This window comes from Equus caballus, chromosome 1 (assembly GCF_041296265.1).
Source record: "Equus caballus isolate H_3958 breed thoroughbred chromosome 1, TB-T2T, whole genome shotgun sequence".
NCBI classification, from domain to species: domain Eukaryota; kingdom Metazoa; phylum Chordata; class Mammalia; order Perissodactyla; family Equidae; genus Equus; species Equus caballus.
In genome coordinates this window covers 159,549,504-159,574,219 of record NC_091684.1, presented here as the reverse complement: position 1 = coordinate 159,574,219, position 24,716 = coordinate 159,549,504, and the positions used below count along the sequence as shown (strand labels likewise).

At 43.2% G+C, this 24,716-nt stretch overlaps 2 protein-coding genes and 1 long non-coding RNA gene across 6 annotated transcripts in view; 2 read left to right on the top strand and 1 right to left on the bottom strand.

The window, feature by feature from the left end:
• Positions 1 to 4,944, top strand: part of GANC (glucosidase alpha, neutral C) — a 74,708-nt gene extending 69,764 nt beyond the window's left edge. For all 3 annotated transcript variants that reach the window (XR_011427230.1, XM_023619222.2, XM_023619234.2), the window contains exons 23-24: positions 2,554 to 2,657; positions 3,259 to 4,944. Coding sequence is in view for 2 of the 3 variants with exons in the window: in XM_023619222.2 (XP_023474990.1) it covers positions 2,554 to 2,657; positions 3,259 to 3,368 (214 nt within the window). In the remaining variant the exon portion in view is untranslated. The remainder of the gene's footprint in view (positions 1 to 2,553; positions 2,658 to 3,258) is intronic.
• LOC102149955 (uncharacterized) lies at positions 1,000 to 13,325 on the bottom strand. Its single transcript, XR_011427280.1, has 3 exons — positions 11,057 to 13,325; positions 9,429 to 9,549; positions 1,000 to 2,181 (listed from the first exon to the last, which is right to left on the bottom strand). It is a non-coding gene; the product is annotated as an uncharacterized lncRNA (long non-coding RNA).
• CAPN3 (calpain 3) overlaps positions 12,237 to 24,716 on the top strand; it is a 43,883-nt gene continuing 31,403 nt past the window's right edge. For both annotated transcript variants that reach the window (XM_001503281.5, XM_001503274.5), the window contains exon 1: positions 12,237 to 12,836. In XM_001503281.5, coding sequence (XP_001503331.1) covers positions 12,528 to 12,836 — 309 coding nt within the window. In that variant the 5' untranslated portion in view covers positions 12,237 to 12,527. The remainder of the gene's footprint in view (positions 12,837 to 24,716) is intronic.

Genomic DNA, 24,716 nt, shown 5'->3' with positions numbered 1-24,716 from the left:
AGTTCACACATACCGTTTCCATGGCCTGGGGTTCGCCAGTTGAGATCCTGGGTGTGGACCTATGCTCCATTCATCAAGCCGTGCTGTGGAGGCATCTCACATGGAAGAACTGGAATGACCTGAAACTAGGATATACAACTATATACTGGGGCTTTGGGGAGGGAAAATGAAAAGGGGAAGATTGGGCAACAGATGTTAGCTCAGGGCCAATCTTCCTCAAAAAACAAAAGCTGAAGGGAATCTCTTATAGGCAGCATATAGTTGGATCTTGTGTTTTTAGCCACTCAGCAACTCTGTCTCTTTTGATTGGAGAATTTAATCCAAATACATTTAAAGAAATTATTTTAGGACTTACTATTGACATTTTGTTAATTATTTTCTGGCTGTTCTGTAGTTCCTTTGTTCCTCTCTTCCTTTGTAATTTGGTGATTTTCTCTAGTAGTAGGTTTTGATTCCTTTCTCTTTATCCTTTGTATATTTGCTATAGGTTTTTGCTTTGTGGTTACCATAAGGTTTACATAAAACATCTTTTAGTTATAACAGTCTATATTAAGCCAATAACAGCTTAATTTTCAACACATAAAAAGCTCTACATTTTTACACTCTCCTCCCCACATTTTATGCTTTTGATGTCACAATTGATATCTTTTTATATTGTGTATCCACTAACAAATTATTATAGCTATCGTTATTTTTAATACTTTTCTCTTTTAACCTTTATACAAGAGTTGTAAGTGATTTACCCACCACCATTACATCATTAGAGTATTCTGGATTTAACTACATATTTACCTTTACCAATGAGTTTAATACTTTCATATGTTTTCATGTTATGACTTAGCATCTTTTCATTTCAGCTTGAAGAACTACCTTTAACATTTCTTGTAAGGCTAGTCTAGTGGTGATGGACTCCTTCAGCTTTTGCTTTCTGGAAAGCTCCTCGTCTCTTCTTTAATTCTGAAGAAAAACTTTGTTGGGTAGAATGTTCTTGATTGACACTTTTTTTCTTTGAATCTATCATCCAACTCCCTTCTGGCCTGCAAGGTTTCTGCTAAAAAATCTACTGATAGTCTTATGGGCGTTCCCTTGTACATTACAAATTGCTTTTCACTTGCTGCTTTCAAGAGTCTCCCTTTGTCTTTAACTTTTGACAATTTAATGACATGTATCTTGGTGTGGCTTCTTTAGTTTCATCATATTTGGTGCTCAGTAGGCTTCCTGGATCTGGATGTCTGTTTATTTCCCCAGGTTAGGGAAGTTTTCAACCATTATTTCTTTTAATAAGCTTTCTGCCCCTTTCTCTTCTTGTCTTCTTCTGGGACCCCTATATGATGCATATATTGGTCCACTTGATGGTGTCCCCTAAGTCCCTTAAGCTGTCCTCACTCTTTCTCATTCTTTTTTCTTTTTGCTCCTCTGATTGGATGAATTCCACTGCCCTGTCTTCAAGTTCGCTGATCCTTTCTTCCACTTGATCTAGCCTGTTGTTGAAAGCCTTTATTGAATTTTTCAGTCCAGTTATTGTATTGTTTAACTCTACAGTTTCTGTTTGGTACTTTTTCATATTTTCTATCACTTTTTTGAAATTCTCACTTTGTTAACGCATTGTTCTCTAACCTCAGTAAGCATCTTTATGATCATTATTTTGAAATCTTTATCAGGTAAATAACTTATCTCCATTTAATTAAGGTCATTTTCTGTGGCTTAATTGTATTCTTTGGTTTGGAACATATTCCCTTGTTTCTTCATTTTCCTTGACTCTCTATGTTGGTTTCTGCAGATTAGATAAAACAGCCACTCAGTCTTGTGTAGGAGATGAACCTCGTCAGTCAGCCTGGCCTCACTCTTCAGGGAGAAGCTGGGAGTTGGGGTTTCCCTCCCAATTGTATGGCACTGTGCCAGGGGTAAGGGTTATGATGAGAGTGTTTCCAGCCTTTCCTGCTTGTTTTGATGTGGGTATTTTCTCAGTCGCCCAATGTATAGGAGTCACTCAACTAGTTTCTGGATTTCTCTGAAAGGAAATTGCTCTGTATGTAGTTTTACATTCAGTGTCTCCATCGGAGGAGGAAAATTCAGGAGATTCTTACATTGTCATCTTGGTCCAGAGTTCCCCTGGAGTATTCTTCAATTGCCCCATGAAACTCCCTTCCTTATTGTCTCCATCTTCTTTTCCTTTCCTCTCTAAAAAGTAAAAAAGAATTCAATTTAAGTTCCCATTAATCCCATTTATTTATCCATTCATCAATTCATTAAGTGTCTGATTTTTACAATTTGATTGCAGTGTCCAAGTCACATTTGTGACTTCAGTGTCCTCAGGTGATTTCTCTCCAAACCACTTGTTAAAAGGAGATTAGTTTGGCTACTGGTTAGCTAGTCCTCAGCACATAATCATCTTTTTTCAACTCTTCATCCTTGTAAATGTGACAACTTTATGGTTCTTGCCTCCATAGGGAAAGATGGGAGGGGAACTAACAAGGCTGAGGATGTTGCCCTAGTAACCAATCCAAACCCCTGTTCCTCTCTTTTTCCTAATGCCATTTGTATCTATTCCAGTTGTGCCGATGAGAGAGGTCGTTATCCCAGCAAGTGTGTGGTGGAGCAGATCTTTATCCTAGGCCTCAAGAAGAAGCCATCTTCTGTGACCACCCACTCATCTGGTGAGGAAATAAGCCATTTGTTTTTGTAAACATAGAAGTATCTATAGTGAAGAGATGGTTAGTCCTAAAACTGACACAATACACTTAGCCAAGTGGACTCTGCACTTCCTGGTAGAGGTCAAATATACTAGCATCTAGAGAGAGTCAAGCCATTCTGCTGCCCTTCATCAACTGGTCTTTCTGCTCTCTGTAAGCTGTTAATATTTTTTTACGGGATATTATTTGAGGCTTGAAATACTGTTGTAACTTCTCTGAATATTTTTTAAACTGTACATGTCTGAAGCCCTGGAGAATCCTACTCATGTTTATGGAATTTCTTAAAGGTTATAGGATGGGCTATATCCTTCCTTACCTACTGAATTTCGTGGACAAATCACTTTGTTCCTTACAGTTTCTCTTCAACCATTCTTGTGCTCAAAACACTGGAGCGTTTAATCTTTAAAAAACTCATGGAAGTCCATGGGTAAAAGTGCTGTTAATTTGGATTCTCCTAAGTGGGGTATAAGGTTTTAATGCAGAGTTAGAAACATTTCACACAAAGAAAAGATTTTTCTCTCCTAGATATTCATCAAATTTTCCCTTTTATTGTCTTGATATTTAGGTGGTGAAGACCAGCCTGTGGCTTTTGTATATTGTGCCAAAACATCCACCTTGAGCCTGGAGAAGCTCTCACTGGACATTGGTACTGACTGGGAGGTCCACGTCAAATGACAGAGAAGCGCGCCTGGGGACGAGTGCAGGAACAGCCTGCACCTGTCGGCCTTTCCCTTGGCCTTTTTTGAGATTTGTGCTACATGCTAATTGACTGCTCTGGCTCAGAACAATCATCTTTCATGAGTCACCAGTTTACCAATGAACAATAGGTTTCAGATTTTACATTTGTGGATGTACTAGTAATACTCTTTGAGTCAAATACCACCTCTTTTCCTGATGCAAGTAGCCCCGAGATATTTATAGAGTTCATGAATCTTCCATTGCTTCTTGGGCTGTGGCTCCGTGGTTAGACCTGTAGCCCAGTGAGCAGCTGCTCTCTGAGCACAGCTTCGATGGGTGTGTTTGCTGTGAGATGTGGGCCGGGCCCACCTCCTGTGGCCCATTGGTGGAATCTTGCCTCAGCCCCTGCAGCAGAGTCACTCAGGCTACAGCAGCTGAGTTTCTCGAGGCCTGTCCCCAAGTGGACAGCAGCTCTGGTACCCCTTGCAGTTATCTTTCGCCCACTTAGACGTGGGGAAAACAACCCTTTTCTGCTTGCACTGCGTACGTCGCAGCAACAGGGAGTATACTCCCCTAGACTGGCTCAGGGACACAAAGGATTCTCTTCCCTGTCATGCTTTCTGGGTTCCAAAGTTCTAAATTAGTCTTCTTAAAGTTCTAACTTCTTTATCTTAATTGTTTTTCTTAAATATTTTCTACTGGCCAAAGAATATTTGTAACATGAGTAAGCTCTAATTTATAATAATAAAATAAACACCATGTCCCCATCACCGAACTTCAGAATAGACCGCAGGCTGGGACGAGGATGAGGCACTTGCCTTGGGCACAGAATGTAAAGGGGTGGCAAAAACCCTATAGTAATCAAAGTAAATAATATTTTAGTGCAGTATTTTTAAAAGTCAAAATTAATGCAAAAAAATCCATGATGAAGAAAATACCAAAATTTTAAATAAAGATGGGATCGGTATTACCGAGTTTTCCTTTTGCCTCAGGCTCCAGTACGGCTTGGCATGGATTAGAACATTACAACATACATTTCCTCAGGACGCTCCCTGCTCTGGTGACACCATGACTCCCTGCTGCCTGCCACAGCGTCTGTTGGGGCTGCCTCATGTCCTCAGCACCCCTCCACATGCACATTTTCTTATCAGACTTCTTCTGCTTAGCAACTTGCCAGCTGCCATCTCTGCCTTTTGTTCCCTGGGCCCCAATATCCACTGCCTTCCCTCTACCTATGCAGATCTTACCCTCTGCACAGGCCCTACTCAAATCCCACTTTTCCATGAAGTCTTTCTAACCACCCTGTCACCCCTACTCCCCCTTGCCCATAAGCGGTGATTTTGCCCCTCTCTGAAATGCTGCCGTATTTATAACATGTGCTGTACTTATTCTCAGGGACGATCCCTTAATGTTTCAGGTCTGTCTGTCTCATTGCCCTGCTAGACTGTATGTCCCCAAGAGTGTGTTATAGTTGTCTTAGCTCTGCCAGAGCACCATTAGACTTGGCTTTCAGTAACTGTTCTCTGTAATTGCGTAACTAATGGATTTGATTGATTAAAAAGTGAGAATTAAATGTATTTGTTTCTGATTTACTTTTCTGACATAGGACTCTTCCTCCAGATGTAGTAAACGCTGTGCATTTCCTTGGGGAACACGTTTCATTGTATCAGTTGAGATTTGAGCTTTGCACCATATATAAGCTCACACAGACGTATGCAGATACTTTGCTCCTATTTCTTTAAGTTTTGTAATTAAGGAGAAAGGAAAAAGACCTACATGAGCTAAAGTCATATTTCCCAGCTTCAAATTTCCCTTGCCAGCCTACAATAAGACTTAACCTGAAACCTGGGTGTTCTTACCTAATATAAATGATGGGTTTTAATAGCATTTAAAGCTGAATAATTAAGACCTATATTCAGATCAACATTTATTGCATGTCTATTCTTCCATTTAAAATATTTTTGGAGGAAGGAATGAAATGAGAACTAGTAGAGTAAGTTAGAGAGGAACTGCTCTGTCTTGACCCAGAACTATACTGAAACGTTCAACTAGAGACGTTGAGTGGCGAGAAATATAGTCTGGGTGTTTTTGACTGTTCTCTGCTCTTATTGCTTCTCACACCTTACCCACCTCCGATTTCTGAAGTTATGTACCAGAGAGCTATGTGGGGGCTGAGTTGGCCTAAAGGTGTTCAGTTACCTTTGTCAATTTAAAAAGCAAATTCACTTGTTATTTTATCCTCAAAATGAGTTTATTTCGAAATAACCAAAAGAATTGCAATTTGGGATGTGCGTGCTATGGCAAACCATAGGCAAATCCAAAAACAAAGGAAGGGAGCTGCTTTTGTAGAGAAAAAAAGGGGGAGTAGGGAGGGACTGTTCTAAAGGAAAGTCCACGGTGGAAAGTAACATTTCGGGGCGGCAACAGCTTCTCATTGGCTGGGCTCTCGGCAGGTGGGGAGAGGAATCTTCCTGCAGTAGTAAAGCAGTTTTACTTCCTGTCCCAGATGCAAGCGTAGTCTCTTCCTGTTTGGTGTTGTTGACAATGTGTGACAGGGGTGAGAGCTCCCCCTCTAGGTCTTCCTGACTCCAATTTACTTAAGATTTCTTTTATGACTCTCCACACCTTGTAGATACTTTTTGATATGTTTTCTCAGGAAACTGGATTTTATGTAAGAAATTAGAATCCTTTCAGCAGAGATTCAGACGAAGCACTAAAATGAATGCATACTGTGTCTTTCCTTCGAGACTTAAATGCTAAGGAATGAGTTGACAGATCAGTTTAAAAACAGAAACTGCCCAACAGAAACATGGGCAAAGGTAATTCACAAAAGAAATTGAAACAAAGAAGCATGAAAGATGCTCAGCCTCATTAATAATCAAAGAAATGTTTTTTGGGTTTTTTTTTGCCTAATTGGCAAAGATTAAAAAAAGTGAAAATGTCCAGTGCTGACACTGGTAGGGGGAATAGGCATTTTTGTGGATCATTGGTGGAATTAAAAATAAGTACGATCTTTTAGTATGGCAATCTGGCAGTAGTATCAAAATTTTAAATGTGCATGCTATAACCCAGCAATTCCACTTCAGGTAAATCCATTAAATTGCTCAGAGCTACTAACTACAATGTTGAAAACTAGAAATAAGCTAAATGTCCTTTAACAGGGGATTGGATAAAAATAGCCCTTTCTTACAGTGGAATATTATGCAACCATTAAAATAACAATCCATATGTATCAACACAGAAGTATGTTTTTAATAAAATGTTTACTGAGTGATTTCATTTAAGTAAAAGTTACAATAAATAAACTGAAATTGAGGGTCATCCTATACTCTTCAAAATATGAAGGCCGTAGGGGCCGGCCCTGTGGCCGAGTGGTTAAGTTCATGAACTCTGCTTCAGTGGCCCAGGGTTTCGCCACTTTGAATCCTGGGCACGGACATGGCACCGCTCGTCGAGCCACACTGAGGTGGCATCCCACATGCCGCAACTAGCAGGACCCACAACTAAAAATACACAACTATGTACTGGGGAGCTTTGGGAGAAAAAGGAAAAATAAAATCTTTAAAAAAAAATATGAAGGCCATAAAAAACAAGTCTAAGGAACTATTCCAGATTGAAGTGGGGACTAAAGAGACATGACAACAAATGTGTGATCTTGGCTTGGATTCTGAATCGATAAAGGACATTATTTGGAGAGTTGGCAAAATTTGAATGGGATCTTTTGATTACATGGTAATTTTCCTAATTTTGAGTGTTGTTCTATGATTATATAGAAGAATTTTCTTGTTTTTAGGAAATATATACTGAAGCGTTAAAGGGTAATGGGCTGTCATATCTCTAACTTACTCCCAAATGTCTCAGGAAAAAAAATTTTTGTATATATAAGAGAGAGAAACAGGGAGAGAAAATAGGCACAATGTATTAAAACGTTATAATCGAAGAATCTGAGTGAAGGGTATACAGGAATTCTTTATACTGTATTTTCAACTTTCCTGTAAGTTTTAAACTATTTCAAAACAAAAAGCTTAAAACCAAAAGCGCTGGGCCACATCTCTATCATATCTAATAGCTTTAAAACGTTTAGTTTCTATTGTTGTGAAAGCTTGTAAGCTGTGGCATGTAAAATAGGGTGAAACGAATGGAGTTAACAGTGAACTCCAGTACAAGAAAATACTTTTAGTTCTGATGCTGCAGACCACTGGCAATCTTCGTCAGATCAGCTCTTCTTCACCTGAGAAATGCTGGGCCAGGCCGAGTCCTCTACTTCAGGGAACACAAATACCGTCTTCCGAGCACCAGGCCAGCAGCCCCTGACCCTGTGCCACCCACACTGTGACAGCACTCTATGTTGCTTCACCACAGAGGTCTTGTCTAACGGCAGGAGCTGATCAAGGAGCCTTCAGGAGGCTATTTACACTAAGAAATGGACTAGAATGCACACTTATGGCAGGCATTTATTTAAGGCAGATGCCCTGTATAATGGCGAGGGAAAGTCCTTCACGCATTTGAAAAGCCGGTTTGGTAACCTTCCTTCTTTTCCCAGATCAATGTCATCCTGCAGATCCTCGCTATGGTGGATCTGGGTTGGTCAGTTCCTCGTAGAAGTGATCCCAAAGTGATCCCAGCATGTAGGTTCCAGTTTGACTAGGTGCCAAGACATTCCCTGCCCAAGGAGGCTGGTTTCATTTAAGATTGACCTATAGGACTAATTATGTTCTGGGGTGCAGCTCACTTCAGAACTAAGTGAACTCCAGGGTCATAGTCTCATGCGTCAACATGAGCAGAGCGAATCACAGATCGGCCCATTCTCCTAAGGGCTCCTTAGAGCAGAAAGCCCACCTTGTCTTCATGAGTTTGCCTTAAACTTAAGCGAAGACTTGTATCCTGGTTAAATCAAACTGGCCAATCAGATTGCTACAGCCATACCTAAGAGCGCAATTCTGGAGTTCGACCTGTGTGCAGAATTCCTTCACTTTTTCACATCTCTTTCATTCCACGATATCATAAGGATAGGTAGCAGAAACACAGTCAAAACACCTAAATATCTGGAGCTTAATGGTTTTTAGCTCATAATTGACCATCCTACCTAAAAGTCTTCCTAGTAATGGAATTCCTATGACAATATCAAGAATTCCACTCTGCTTTTAAGATTTCCATCTACCAAACCCTCTGAATGCCCTGCCTAATTCCAGGTGGGATGGCACTCTAGACTAAAATAACTTCTCGTCCCAGGGGATAGAAAGCCGTCAGCGGCCCCACTGGAAACAGATTATCATATTAACCACAGACAATGGAGGCCATATAACTAGCATTCTAGGAGAAATAAAGGAGACTTTGGCATCTGATATCAGATCTGCCTGTCTTATGACCAGCCCTGCTAAACACTGCAGTGCTACAGCGAGGCCAGCCAGAATTAGACAGCTGCTTCTTGACAGTTGTTCCCAGCCAGGCTGATGGTGTTTCCAGCCAGAGTGAGGGGAAGGGAAGCACTGACTATTTATATGCAAGGATCCAGAGATCTTATGCCTAATTCACTTTACTGGCGTCTTGGTCACACATTTACTCAGTCACTGGAAGTCAGGAGACCTGGAGTCTAGTTGGCTCTGCAGTGAACTGGCTGAGTGATCTTAGCCATGTCATTTAATCTCTCTAGGCCTTGGTCTGCTCATTTGTTAAAGAAAAGACATAATCTCTGAACTCCTGTGAGTTTTCCATGACTTAACTGAAAAAATACAACAAATATCTCAAGTTTCCTTAGTTGTAAAATGAGATTAGTCAAACCCACAGGACTGTTGTACAGATTAAAAATATTCTATGCATTTGGAAAGGAAAACATACTAACATTACTTTGGAGAAACCCAGTAAACACCACCCTAGCCAAGCGATCAAGGTTGGCATCACCTATAATAAAACACACCAATATTATGTATCCCCAGGTATGATTTGATGAGAATGCACCTCACCTCTGTGACAGTCTTTCCCCCAAATCCAGAACTTCGGTCTAATCATGTAAGAAACATCAGACAAACTCAAGTTGAGGGACGTTCTACAGCATACCTGACAAGGACTCTTCAAAAGTGCCAAGGGCATGAGAGACAAAGACTGTGGATCTGTCAGAGATTGGAGGACACTAAGGAGACAGGACAGTTAAATGCCATGTGGGACCCTGGATCAGGTCCTGCAACAGAAGAGAAAAGAAAAACCATTAGTGGAAACACTGAAGAAGTCAAAATATGTCTTGTAGTTTAGTTAATAGTAGTTTACCAACATTAATTTCTCAGTTTCAATCCTTGTGCCATGCATGGTGATATTAGGGGAAGCTGGGTGAAGGGCACACAGGAGGGAACTCTGGACTATCTTTGCAACTCTTTTGTAAATCTAAAATTTCAAGTTTTTAAAACTATGTGAAATGGCAAGCTCACAGTAGGTACTTAATGAATTGTAGGTGGTATAGCAAATACATTGCTTCCAACAGCATTGAATCAAAGACATCTTTATTGGTGGAAAAGACAGTGATATGGAGCCATTAATTGGCCTTGGTGCAACAGCAACCGTTCCAGCCATGGATATTGCATATGTATATGTATTATGAAATATGTATTAAATATGTATTAAAAACTAGCTCTTTATCCTTAAAGAGGCTTCCGGGAATTGAAATGTGCAGCTGTTCATATGCTCATTATCTGCCCTTTGTTCACGGGCTCAGATTGGATTTCTCTCTGATGGCAAGAATTTCTACAGCTGTGCAGTTCTGCAGCTGAATGAACCTTGAGTTTGGACCTGCTAATCCAAGAGGGGATTTTTATCCACAACAATTGGTAGAGCAAAATGAATAGCATCTTGCACTCTGTTTTTGATATTCCCATCCTGCTATGACAAGAGGCTCGTCTCTATCACACACTTGTCTTAGTTACCAACAGATGGAGCTGGCTTAGACAGCCCAGGAAAGAGAAGTCAGCATGTGTGTGGCCCTGACACAGCTCCTCTCCCAGGGGCAAATCAGCCAAGAAACGCTGATTGTACCAGCAAAGCAATAAGTGTAAGAAATTTCTCCTCACACAGGGAAATGTCATTCAACAGGTATACAATACATATTTATTAGGAGTCTTTTATATGCTTAACTCTGAGGGTGGAATGGGGACCCAGTTCCCATCTTCACAGAACTTACAGTCTTATGGGCAAACAGGAAGCTCACTAAGCAGAAACAATAAAACGTGGGTTGGTGCTGTGAATTTCAAGGTGGTATAGAGCACTGGGCTGGGACGCAAACATATGATGGGGGGGGCGGGGAGGAAACTCCCCTGCTTTGCTTTCCATGCCATTGGTGAGTTGGAGGGTGGAAGTCAGTCTTCTTAGAGGCTCTTTTAGTGCAGGGTGATAGGAGACGCTGTGACCACACGATCCCGGGCAGATTGCGCCTATCCCAGTGCCGCACACATGGAAGATGTTCAGTAAGTGCTCATGGAGTGAATGCTGATTTGCACCAATTAGTGACTGTCATTCAACTTGATCTGACCCCAAAGTAATATTAAAGTTCAGATCATCTCTAACAACAACAACATTTATGGAGTGCCTAAGACAACTTGTTTAATTTTTACAACAACTCAATAACAGAACGACTATCATTGTACCCAATTTATAGGTGAGAAAACGGAGACACAGGAAGAAAGGAAGAAGTAAATCACCTAAAGTTACACAGGCACAGCTAGTGAGCAGCAGGCCCAGACTTTGACCCTAGACAGTCAGCTTTCAGAGGCTGCCCTCCTCTATTCTGTCTTTCCAAGACTCGTTGCAAAGATCCTTGGATATTTTCTTAGAGGGACAAGAGGGCTGATGGTTCCCACAAGCTGCAACTCCAGACGTAGGGCTTCTCAGAGCTGCCGCCCCAGGAATCATGAGCCCGGGAGCACTCCCTGTTCTAGCTGTCACTTCTCACCTTCTCTCATAGCCTCTAGCTTTGGGCCAATGAGACTGGTCGCATGGGAACAGGCAGGGCTGCAGTCTGGGACAAGCCTCCACTCAGCCACACTTGGAGTGTGGCCATCTCCTTAAGGCCTGGGTGGCAGCTACCATGGGTGGAAAACAAGGTGGAGGCCAGGCAGGAAGTTCCCTTCCCCAGAGCCACTTGTGCTCTCATCTAAGAGGCCTGAAACCAACGTTTTTGGTTCAACTTGATGGCCAACTTGGTTCAGTATCCTATTCCCACTTCTGACTCAGATGTCTGATGTGGCGTTCCTAAATAATCTGTACTCAGGTGCACTTATTGTAGCAGATTTGGCCCCAGTATTTATTTTGGGGGTGGGGAGAGACAACAGGTAGCTAGGTCAGGTGGGCAAGAAAAGGCAGAGATTTTCTCAGCTGAGGACTCTGCAGAGTAGCATTTTCCACCCAGACAGTTCCATTGAACAGTGACTCCAGAACATTCTAGCAGAGAAGCCAAATCCAACCAAATGATATTCGGATATCCTAGAGATTTAGAAAGAAATAATCATGTTCTCAAAAATGCCTACAATATTTTACTAGAATTCAGCATCTCACATTCACCCTTGCTAGCTTTTTTCAACATTGTTTTCCATTAATTTGGCGGCCAACAGTTTGATAGTCTGTATCACCGACTATTCAAGGACACATCAGCAGTTCTTTGCTAATTTCCAGTGTTCAACTTACTCAAATATTCCCCTTTCATGTCCTGACAACACCAGCACTTCATGGCAACACAGAAATGTCCTTAGCCAGGCCCTTCTCTCTCCACCACGCAGTCTAGCTGCACGCTAGCCTCTCCCTTGCTCTCATACTCATGATCTTCCTTCATGTCTATTTTTAGTTTTCCTGGCTCAAGCTTCTTCAGGCCACTGAAACACAACCCTCACTCTCTTTCTCTCCCTCTGATAGGAGGCCCCTAGGTAAAAATTGCTGGAGAAATCCTTCACAGCTCCTTCCTCAGGAAAACCTACGGCTTTGGGATCACAGCTCAGTCTTTAAGATGGACGTAAGCTGGACGATCTTCTGATGGGCTTCAAACTTTGAATTGGATGTGGACATTTTTCTCTCAGATGACAGAACCACTCCAACTTCCCCTTTGCAGTTGCTTCCTTTCCTTGAAGGTAGCTGCCTCTTGTTTTCTTTAAAAATCTTTTCCTTCCAAATTTGCCTGCCATGCCGACCGTCATTAGCGCTTCCGTGGCCTCGCGGACAGGGGCTGAGCCCATGTCCCCGGGGCCGGTTGCCCATCCAGCCCAGGGCAGTACCACTGAGTCAGGGGGTGGAAATCCAAGTGGCAACTATTCTGCCATCATCAGCCGCAATTTTCCTATTATCGGAGTGAAAGAGAAGACATTTGAGAAGCTTCACAAGAAGTGTCTGGAAAAGAACGTTCTTTATGTGGATCCTGAGTTCCCACCAGATGAGACTTCTCTCTTCTATAGCCAGAAGTTCCCCATCCAGTTTGTCTGGAAGAGACCCCCGGTGAGTAGCTTACTGGTTGCTGGTTGCGGTTTTTTCCTCTAAGTCCTCCCACTCAGCAGGTCCCGGCAGCTCCACTGTGCACATGGGCTGTGTACATGGGCTTGGGGAGCCCTGCAGCAGCTCCACCGAGCTCAGTCCTCGGGCGAGGCAGGGCTGATTCTCACTCTTTCTGAAAAAAATCTTGCTTTTTATAAACGTACTTGGAACTCAATTTAATCCACCCTGTAAAAGTAAATATTCCTTTCCCAGAACAAATTCCAAACAGTCCAGATCTACCCTCTCTAAGTATCTTGCATCTTTATAAGATTCCTTCCATTTCTTGGGCTAAAATCATGATGTTGTTCTTTAGTTTGCCAGGAGCCATGTCTTTCTGAAACACAGAAGCCCTGGAAAAAGGAGACTGGCAGGCAGAGACTGGCAGGCAAAGATTGCTTTTACGTGCATAAATGTCGGGATTAGCAGGAGAGAGCCTAGCCATCATTTTCGCCTGTATATTTCCCCACACAGATGAGGAAATAAAGGCACACCAGAGTGAAATGTATCCGGTGAGCACATGACAGCCCAAATAAAACTCTTTCTCTTTTAGTTAACTCTCCAGCCTCTGGGTTTCATTTACAGTAATCTCCCAGAGGGAAAATCATAGTCTCCTGGCTCCCTTCTCTAATCATACCTCCAGTATGACTCTTGTGTTTTTTTGGTTTGGGGTTTTGCTTTTTTACTACTGTTCTTAGTTGAAGAAATATTTGTTGAGCATCTACTAGAGCCAGACACCAGGCAAACAACTGGGAAGATAGCAGTGAATAAGAAAGACAAAAATTTCTGCTCTCCTGGAGCCTGTTGTCCTGAGGGGAAGATGCCCATTGACTAAGAGTGATGACTGTCAGGAGACAACGTTCAGGGTGCTCTGGAGCTAACCGAGGCTGGGGAGAGAGCCCCTCCCTGAGGAAATCATTGCAGCCGAGGCCCAATGCTATTCATTAGCTTAATCAAGTTAAACTCACACCCAAAGCTATTCATTTGCCATGGTTTTCTTTCGAACCTGAGATGGAATATCCAGCAACCGTGTTCTCACCCTGTGCGTTCCACAAGGCCCCTTTCCTCCCCTGACGGTTCTGTGATGAGGCCCATGACTGTCCTGAAGGTCTCGGTTTAGAAGAGGGGACTAGAAAGAACTTCATTCTCCAACTCAGTCGCTGTCCTGCTGCCAGAGTATGGGGACATGTCATACCCCTGCTGAAATATCTTCCATGACACTGTTCTCTCCTCCCCCCATGCCTTCAGGATGAGTCCAAACTCCTTAGTGGAGATATAGGCCGTTCTCAAGCTGGCCTCTGTCTACCTGTCCATCTTATCTTTACCCTTTGCCCCTGGACCCTGACACATTCGGTTGCTCTGTTGTTCCGAGTCTTCTCATACCTCGAGGGCTTTGCTCATGCTGTCCACCTGTCTGGAATGACCTTCTTATTTTTTATCTGATTTGCTCCTTCTCACCCTGTCTTCTAAATTCTGCTCAGGTGTCACTTCCTTCAAGCTTTCTCGTGTCTGTTCCCCTCCCGCTGAGAGCAGAGACTATTCCTGTGCATCTTTGGATCCCCTTTACCCAGCCAAGGGCCAGGCCCACAGTAGGTACTTAGCTGCTAGCGGTGAAGGATAACCCACATCTGAGGGGGTTGATCACCGAGAGATAAGGACAGCCCTGTATTCCAAGGCTGGGAGTTCTTAAAAGCCTTTTCTAATACCACCGCAGAGAAAAAAACTTACAAATACTGTTTTCATAAAATCATTGGTAGATTTTATTCTCAAAAGCTAGACTTGCAAATTAATGAAAACATTTTACGGGCTATTATGCTCTAGGCACTAGATCCACCCTAAACTTATTCTGTCAGCATCAGTGTGAGAGGAGGGATGCCGAAGACCTCTCCGTTCCAAAGTGTACTCTTACCACCACTACCACCCAGAAGCCTGAATTCTCTGCTGTCACTAAGAGTCCAGACAGGAAAGTCCACTCTTGGTTAAAATGCCCATATGTTCCCCTGTGGATAAGATCAAGTGAACACTGCTTATGGGGTCTACCAGCATAAATTAGAATGTAGAATTAGAGATGGTCCGAGTTGGAATAAATCTTTGAGATGTGGTCCAGCCCCCTTATGTACAGGTGAAGTGATTAAGGTTCACAAAGAGCAAATGACCTATCTCCAGTCACACAAGTTGATTGAAATTGAAAAACTGACATGATTCCAGAACTTTCTGAAATGTAAAGCACTTCTTGGAGACATAAGTCTTCCACGCACTTACATAGATGTAGTGACCTTTGCCGGGCTTGAGCAGTCTGAAAACCAATCTGAATTTCTCTTCAACAATCAAATATTGCTTATTACAATCAGATGATGATGATGATGATGAAGGGGGAACTATTCATGGCCAACTAGAATTCTAGTCAAGACAGCATGCTGCACTTTCAGCCTTTCCCTCTTAAAAGACGAGAGATTCGTGCCACCTGTCCCTAGTACACCTGTGATCTCTTCCTACTCGACCTACCAGTGCCACCTCACTGCCTTTCCTCATCTGTTAGGGAGCAACACACGTTGAGTTTCCAGGCCAAACAGTCTGATTCCTCTAGCCTTTCCTTATATGATCTATTTCTAGCATCAGAAAGCAAAAGACCCATATAATACTTCCCAATTGTTAAGCCAAATGTTCTTGATGACAGACCCTTGGGAAGAAGAGGATGGCTTCTAGAAGAGAGCTCCTGGGAGGCTGACGACTCTTGTCCAATATCACTGGGGACAGGTGTGGGGGGAAACAGGTGTTTCGTTCCATGTGGTGGGGGCTTCAGTCATACAACCCTCTCTTCTCCCCTGGGTGGATTTGCAAGGAGGACCTGACCTGTGAAGCCCAGCCCTTTTCTTCCTTTTCCTCTTGGGAACAAGCTACCTGCTCCTCCTCATAGCAATTACAGAGGCGAGTCCCCGTGGGGAGTCCTGCAGGGTCCTGGGCCACCATCCACCACTATATGGTTAATTGTAATGATAACAGCTACTCTTGATTGAGAACTCACCACATGACAGTAACTATTCTAAGTGCTTCCACATAGTAACTCATTTAATCTTCACAACAACCCTGTGAGGTAAGAACTATTATTGTCCCCACTTCACAAATGAGGAAACTGAGTCTCGGAGGGATAAATAACTGGCTCCAGATCTCCCAGTTAGTAAAGACTGGGGCTGGGATGGGAACCCAGGCAATCTGGCTACAGAGCCCTAGCTCTCAATGACAAACTCTATCTAATTCTGGGATTTAGAAGCCAGTATCAGCTTCATCAACAAGGTATGGGCATTTTGGGCTACCCTACACTTTTGTCTTATTCCTCCACTGGTTCAAAACTCAGGCATGGAAGTGAGGTTCATTTATTGGGCCTCCACAAGCCACAAGAGGCATTGAGTGATGCCTTGAGGTTTGGCCCCTAGAAGCAGCAGCCTCTGTGAGCTGGGGATAGAACGACACAGTGGCTAAGAGCCCCGTCTCACCCACGTTCAAGTCCTGCCCTGCCACTGAACACTCGCGTTATCTTGTCATGTACTTACCCTCTCTGTGCCACAAGTTCCTCACCTGAAAAATGGGGAATAATCATAGTAGAAGCAGCCATCTCATAAGGCTGTTGTGAACATTAAGTAAGTTTATGTGCACTGAAGGCTTAAAAGGAGGTTGGCACCTGGGTGAGTGCCCAGCAAACAGAACCACTCTTACCACCACCCACATCCAGCTGTGCCGTCTCTTCAAGGAGGCAACGTCATAAACATCTTTCCAGCTTCATTTGTGTCTAGGACCAACCGAGATATTAACCACAGCAATGTATCCGAGTACTTCGTGCCTCATTCAGATGAATCAGGCCAACTGAACATGCAGATTTGTGTGTGATCAGTCCCCTCATGGGCAGGCGACTGCCTGTCCTTAGGGCAATTCCAACCATAAAATGTGTGTGTGGTTGTGAAAATGTGAGGATATCATGCAAGCGTGAAGGTGACCACAAAAGGGGCATCACACTGAGCTGGGGAATTGGCAACTTGCTCAATGATTGACTAGGAAGACCACAGAGGGCAAGAGGTTAACAAATGCTTCCGTTTTCCATCTGCATTTGCCTCCAGCACACCAGGGTATTTCTCTACACTCTCCTGCACTCACTCAAAATCAGGGGCAACCTAGATCCCGTGTGCTTTTGGAGGGATGAGAAATGAGGGGCCAGCTGCAAGGCCTTGTGCACCTGCTACCCTCCTTACCCTTGGTAATGCCAGATCCCCAAATCACTCCACAGTGACCCAGAGGCTCACAAGGGAATTTCCCCTTGGGAGGCAGCCTCTCCCTTCTTGATTCCTCTGTCACTTCCAGTCCAAGGTCCCTCCATGGGTAAGTTGACTCACATCCTCTGTTGTCATAGGGCGCATGGGTTGCACGTAGAGAATTATATGTAGCGCTGACCCACCAAGCCAGCTCAGCTCACTAAGACCTCCACAAGCAGAGACTGGTGACATGTTGCCAAGTCTTCCTTGTCTCTGGTCCTAGGTGGAGTCGCCTTTCTGTAAATTCCATCTTATTCCAGCCCCACCCTAACCTGGACTCTGGAGAAAGAGGAGTCCACGCCATTTGGGAGCCAGTTTAAACCAGACTTCAGGTTAAATTTCACTCCAGGGATGTGGCCTCCATGTCACCTGGCTCTGCCAGGAAAGGTTATTTCCTATTTGGGCTTCGGATTCACAGCTCTGAGATGACGTCAAAACTGCATCATTGGTAACCAGCCACCTCCAACTTATCCCCCCAGCTGTTTCCCTAGGAAATCTGTTCTCCCTTCCTCCTCTGCGCTCCAAAGTGCTGGTGCTGAGAGCTGGGACTCTGCATTTTCCCTTTGCAACTTTCTGCTCGGCTCTCTTTGTTCCCATTGGCTGTTGGGGGCTGGGGGAATTTACCACCTTGCCCTTATCTCCACATCCAGTGCTTCATAATTTGCTGGCAGTGGCTGGACCTCCAGCCTCAGGCCACCTAACCTACCTCTTCCCCTCAAACCCTGTCTCCATCCCTCCATCTTTTCAGGTCCCCACCGTTTGCTAGTTCAGAGTTGGATCTCTTCACCCACATTTCTCTGGTGTATGCATTCCCTCTTACCTGTTATCATTAACTCCATATCGCAACCCCATATTCAGCTGTGCTTTGCCCAGTTGGTCTAACCTGGCTCTTAGCCCTGCTCTTCTGCACTCCCTGAGCCAGCTAGTTCCCTCTGCTGACAGCTGGACCCGAGAAAACCTCTTTCCCAAACAGACAGCAGCCTTTTTATACTCCAAACTGGTGACTTTATTCCCTGTAGTTCCCATACCCGGAAATCTCTTGAATTAGACTCTTTTTAAGGATAGAGTTTAGGTAAGTTTCCCAAGCTGCAATTTACCATGAACCATATTTCACCAAGTCTAGAAGATTTTGGGGCTGGTACTTTCCTGATCTTATTAGAGGGTGTCCACAGAAGGTCACAATGACCACACGGCTGAATGCAATTGAAGGAAGCTTTCTAACATTAAGATGTGTCACAATTTCAGAGATGTTAAGACGTGAGAGGAAAAAAGTGCCTTAGAGTGGAAAAATCGACAAATAAGACCCCTTTCCCACTTAACTCCCAGTCCTGCCATCCCTTTCTACTCCTCTTCCCAAACCATTTCTTCCTCCCATGCTACCTATCAGCATGGGGGTTGCTGCCATCTCTCTGACCTGGTCTCCTGCCCACCCCTCCAAGTCTTCACCATCCAGGCGGAACGAACTTCTCCCTTGTCCCAAGGCTGTTACACCAGAAATCAATCAATCAATCAATCGTTACATTCTTCAGGTTAAGTCTTGTTACCACCACAAAATTATCTTTGATTTTTTTTACACATATTTAACCAAAAGTGCTTAACAAATGTGCATCCTTGGCATGGCAGAATCTTCAGTTTCTCTCTTCAAGAGAAAAACACATAAAAAAAAATTAGGAAGAGTCTTGTAATTACAGAAAGAGTAATTTCTCCCTGGGGCAGTGAACATAATTGTTTTCTAAGGAGAAAAAAAGGAAAAAAAATGGCCGGTTTACTTAAAAGAGGGAAGAGAGCTAGAAGAGAAACCCAAGTGGGAGTTGGGGTGGGGGGGGGCAACAGGGCAGGACGCCACACCCTAGAGTCATCCCTCCCCTTGACCTGACTCAAAAACATCTTTACTGACAAACTTGTGAAATGCCTGAGGTAAAGGGAGGAAGTTAGTACCTTGATTGACAAAGGCAGGACTGAGCCCGCAAACCCGGAAGTCAGAGAGTGGAAAGCACAGGAGAGGGAAAAGAGAGAGAAGCATAAGGAAGCAAACTGCCAGGAACCCACTGACCTCTGACAGGGGTGAGCAGGCACTCGCCTCTCAGAGGCTATGAAGTGGGGGTTCAAGATCTCCAAGGAACCGTGAGGCCCCAGCTAACACCTGAGAAGCATTCTGTTTAAGAAAAGCTGACACTTGCTTTACCATTGTCATCTAACCTATAAGTTTAAATAATCACCATCAGAATTTTTATAATTTTATTATATATCCCTAAAACACCAGGAATATAGTATAAAAACTGTTCTAAAAAGCCCCTTCTAAATCATGGGATTGAAAATGTTTGGGAGAGGCTGGCCCAGTGGCATAGTGGTTAAGTTCATGTACTCTGGTTCAGCAGCCCGGGGTTCACCAGTTTGGATCCTGGGCACAGACTTACACGCCACTCATTAAGCCATGCTGTGGTGGCATCCCACATAAAAGAAATAGAAGGACCTACAACTAGGATGTACAACTAAGTACTGGGGCTTTGGAGAAAGAAAAAAAAGAGGAAGATTGAAAATGGATGTTAGCTCAGGGCCAATCTTCCTCGCCAAAAAGCATACCTTAAAAAATTAAATAAATAAAACCTTACTTAAAAAAAAAAAAAGAAAATGTTTGGGAACTACTTCTTTCAGCCATTCCAGGTAGATGGGTTTCTTTCCTGATGTTAAGGTTTTGAAGGAAAAAGGATGTCTCAGCTCCTTCAAGAATCTATAGTTAGCACCTTTCACAGTCTGAAAGTTCATCTTTATTTCTAGTCAGAACTCTTCCTGCCACAATCTTAGCACATTATCTCTGGCTCTGATCCAGAAGACAGTGAACCAGAGTCAGCTGATTTCCTCTAGATAGTAATTCTCCCTATTCTTGAATAATGTCACCCTTCCTTAGTTGCTTAAGATTGAAGAGTCATAAAACTCCTCTAACTTTACCCCACAGGCATAAGTTTTCCAACACTGGGAATGTCAGAGCTATGATCCATGTACAGTTGATCCTCATTATTCATGGATCTGTATTGGTGAATTCACCTACTCACTAAAATTTATTTGTAATCCCAACGTCAATATCCGTGGTGTTTCTGTGGTCATCTAGCAACACATGTGGGGCAGTGACAATTTTGAGTTGCTCTACGTGCACGTGCCCAGCTGAAGTCAAACAAGGTGACGCTCTGCCTTCTTGTTTCAGCTCTAATGCTGTAAACAAGGGTCCTTTTCATGGTCCCTTTAGGGCCACATTTTTCATATCATATTTTTGTGCTTCTTGTTGGTAATTTCTCTGTTTAAAATGTCCCCTGGCATAGTTCTGAAGTGCTGTCTAGTGTTCCTAAGAGGAAAAGCCTATGACGTGCCTTAGGGAGAAAAAACATGTTGGATAAGCTTCACTCAGGCGTGAGTTATTGGGCTGTTGGCTGTGAGTTCAACGTTAATGAATCAATAATAGATATTAATAAAGGTATCTTTAAACAGAAACATATAAATAAGTTTGTGTATTGATCAATTGATGAAAATGCTGTGATCAGAGACTCACAGGAATCTAGTCCTGTATTTCCTCTAGGAGCAATGGTTCAATATTCACTACTTCACCATTCACAGTGACTTTATAACATAACTACCGTGAATAAGGAGAATCGACTGCACTTCGTATTTCTCTGTATTCTTAAATATCATAACTTGAAACAATACCTGATCAAGAGTGTGATCAGTAGGAAACATTGCAACACATTTTAATACATTGCAATCATTACTCTTTTTGATGTTCAAACTGTCCCATCTTTGGACAGCTGGAGCCCCCCTACAAGTTGCTTGTATCATTTGACATGACCCCGTTAACTTTCAATAGTTTCCTTATTTTCTGGCCACAACAAAATGTCCCAGGCTCTTCTTGTACATTTCTTGGCCCAGACTTGGAATGAATCATTTCTTCCAGGAGGCTTGTTTCTTCTAGTCTGAAATGGAGTTAAAGGAAAGGGATGAAATGTAGAAGATAGCTGACCGCCGACTTCCTAGGACCCAGTGCTTGGCTGTTACATCAGCATTCTACAGATGGAAGCTTTCTGACAACCTGTGGTGACACCAGAGGTCTCTTGCCCTAATGGCCTCTTCCATGTACCCCATCGCCTCCATGATTAACACCCCAACCTGTGTATCTTCCCAGCCAAGGGATCACTTGACCCGTGTTACTCAATTCTGAAAAGAAGAAATTCTAGGTTGGCACAAAAGAAAAGTTACTCCACGCCAGTGTGAGATGAGAGGGAGGGAGCAGAACCACAGAAAAACCCAGGCTGTGGCAGGGAGCCCTCTGTGTGTGCTGAGGGCCTGGGGCCCAGTTGCCGCGTGGCTTCTTCTCTCATGGATATTACTTCTCTTTCCAGTGAACCCAGCACGGCAGGAGATCTGCTTGTAATGTGTTTTAGAATGTCACTTTGTCAGACAGTTTAGAGAGAAGTGGGATCACTGGGCTAGCCACAAAGTGGAAGAGCTGGGGGCATTGCATAGCATGGTTAAGACAGGTGAATTTAGAACCAAATAGACCTAATCTGAACCCTGGCTGCAGGTCATATAAAGTTTTTACGTTTCACTTTTCTCTTCTATAATGGGGATAATGATATCCTCATCATAGGGCTATTCTGAGCTAGCATCCATAAAGTACATCCATAATCCACCTACTGTGCTCAAGGTAAGGCAGCAATTACTATTAGCATAAGCAGCAAACGACAGGGGCGTAACACAGAGATGAAGCGCACCGGCTATTTTTTTTTAAGATTGGCGTCTCAGCTAACCTCTGTCGCCAATCTTCCTATTTTTTTTTCTTCTTCTCCCCAAAGCCCCCCAGTCCATAGTTGTATATTCTAGTTGTAGGTCCCTCTGGTTGTGCTATGTGGGACTCCACCTCAGCATGGCCTGAGGAGCGGAGCCATGTCCGTGCCCAGGATCCGAAACGGAGAAATCCCCAGAGTCAAAGCGGAGCACGGAAACTTAACCACTTGGCCAAGGGCCGGCCCCAGTGTGCAGGCTCTAAAGTCAGACAAACTTGATTCAAACCCCAGCTCCCCCTCTTAACCTCAGGCAAGTTACTGACCATTCCTGGCTCTCAGCTTCCTCATCTGTGAAAAGAAAATGAAAATTCGTACTTTTACAGACTTTTTGTAAGAATTAAATGAGATACTGTAGAGGACATGCTTAGCACAATGAGTCAATAAACAGTGATGATGGTAATTGAAAGGCAAAATGAGGTACCCAACTGAGAGCCAGCCCTCTTTCTACTCAGCAGAGAATCATGACAGTGCCCTCCTGGGTGGGGGTGGCAGGACATAAGTTTTGGTGAAAAGTGACAATTCTGTAAATAACTTTTAGGACTGCCTCTCCTCATATTCCACAAGACAGCAGCTCCTCTTGAGGGTCATGATGGGGACAGAGCTCTAGACATCATGGTGAACAAGCTAAAACAACTCAGCAGTATAACACTGAAAAGAGGAGCGGCAGGGACAGAAATAGCCAAGAAATGTATGAAAGGATACATTTCCCTGTTTATGAATAAAGCAGATTTCTTGGTCATTTTTTATCTTGCTGTCCATGAAATACCTGTTAATGCCTTTCAATCATTTTTCTGTTGAGTTGTCTTTTTCAACTGGAATCATAGGCAATCTTTATCTATCCTGGATACTAATCATTTATTGGTTAGATGTGAAAAAAATATCTTTTCCCACTTTGTGACTTGCGTTTTCACTCTCATAAGGGTATTTTTTTATTTAAAAAATTCTTGGGGCCGGCCCCGTGGCCCAGTGGTTAAGTTTGCGCACTCCACCTTGGTGGCCCAGGGTCTGGCCAGTTCAGATCCTGGGGGCAGACATGGCACCACTCATCAGGCCATGCTGAGGCGGTGTCCCACACAGCACAACCAGAGGCACTCACAACTAGAATATACAACTATGTCCTGGGAGGCTTTGGGGACAAAAAGAGGATTGGAAACAGTTGTTAGCTCAGGTGCCAATCTTAAAAAAAAAAAAAAAAAATTCTTAATTAAAAACTCAATTAAAAGTTCTAAGTTAATTCTTAATTTATTAAGTGCCTTTTGTGTTCTGTTAAGAAAGTTTTTCCTAAACCAAAGTCGCTCTCCTTTATTATCATTTAGAAACTTTATTTTTCTGCCTTTATATTTGGGTCTATAATCCATCTAGAAACGATTTTTGCGTATAAAGTAGGGATCGCACTTTGTTGTTTTTACCTATGGATATTCAAAGTTCCCAGCACAACGTATTAAAAAGACAATCCTTTCTCCACTGTTTTGCAATGCCGCTTTTTAAACAAATCAAGTGCCTATCAGTGTGTAGCTCTGTTTCTGCACTCTCTGTTACGTTCTATTTGTGATTTTTCGTCTATCTTTGTGCCAACACCACACCTTGTGCCATAAGTCTTGACAGTCATTAGAGCAAGTCCTCCCAACTGGCTTTCCTCTTCAATTTTGTTTTAGCTCTATCTGGCTCTTTGCCTTTCCATTTAAATTTTAGAATCAGGGTGTCGAGTTCTGCAAAAAATTCTGTCGGGATTTTGATTGGGATTGCATTGAATCAATATGGGAAGAATGCATATCTTGACAATATTGAGTCTTCCTATCCATGAAGAAGGGATGTCTCTGCATTAAAATAGGTCTCCTTTAGTATCTTTCAAACAATTTTTAATAATTTTACCCATAAAGGTCTTAAACATCCCTTGTCAGATTTATTTCTAGGTATCTTGTATTGTTGTTATTTTTATAAATGGCATTTTTCTTAAAATCATACTCAATTTCTCAGGCATAAACATGCATTTGACTTTTATCTTATATCCAACGTATTTACTAAACTCTTATTAATTCTAGTAATTTGATTGTAGATCCCAAGCTGTTGCTGTGTAGAGTCTATGTTTCCATATAGACAGTTAGGTCATTTGCAAATAATGACCCAGCTGCCCAGTACATTACACACACCCGTATGCAGCAGCCTAGAATCAACCATTTCCCCATGGGACACTGATACACCTACCAAGCATATTTGAATCCTTAGGTCTGGGATAAACCCTGGGAATCTGCATTATAAACTCACATCCCAAGTGCTCCTGATGCAGGGAGTCCAAAGACCACACTCCGAGAAGCACAGAGTAGACAAAGGCTGACAGGTAGGAACAAGCGGGCAGGGAGACAGCATCCTCCTAGTGGCCAGGCTGCCAGACCTGAGTTTCCACCCGCATCAGCTCCCTGCTCTCCCATTAGAGTTGCCCGTCTAAGCATGAGGAACTTTGAAAAAGCTGAGCTTTCTTGTGAATGTAATTCTGACACACAGTTATCCTCTTTCCCCACCCAGCACATTCTCTGTCTCAAAGGTCCTGAATTTGCAAGCGTGATGTCTGTTCACCGCCCCTGGGACCCGCTGTAACAGGGACTGTCACTTGAGGTGGAGTTACCTACCCTCTGGGTCCCTCTCACAGACTAGATTCCCAAGTGGCCCATCAAGGTCTTTGGGGGGATGCGGCAGCAACATCAGGAGAATGA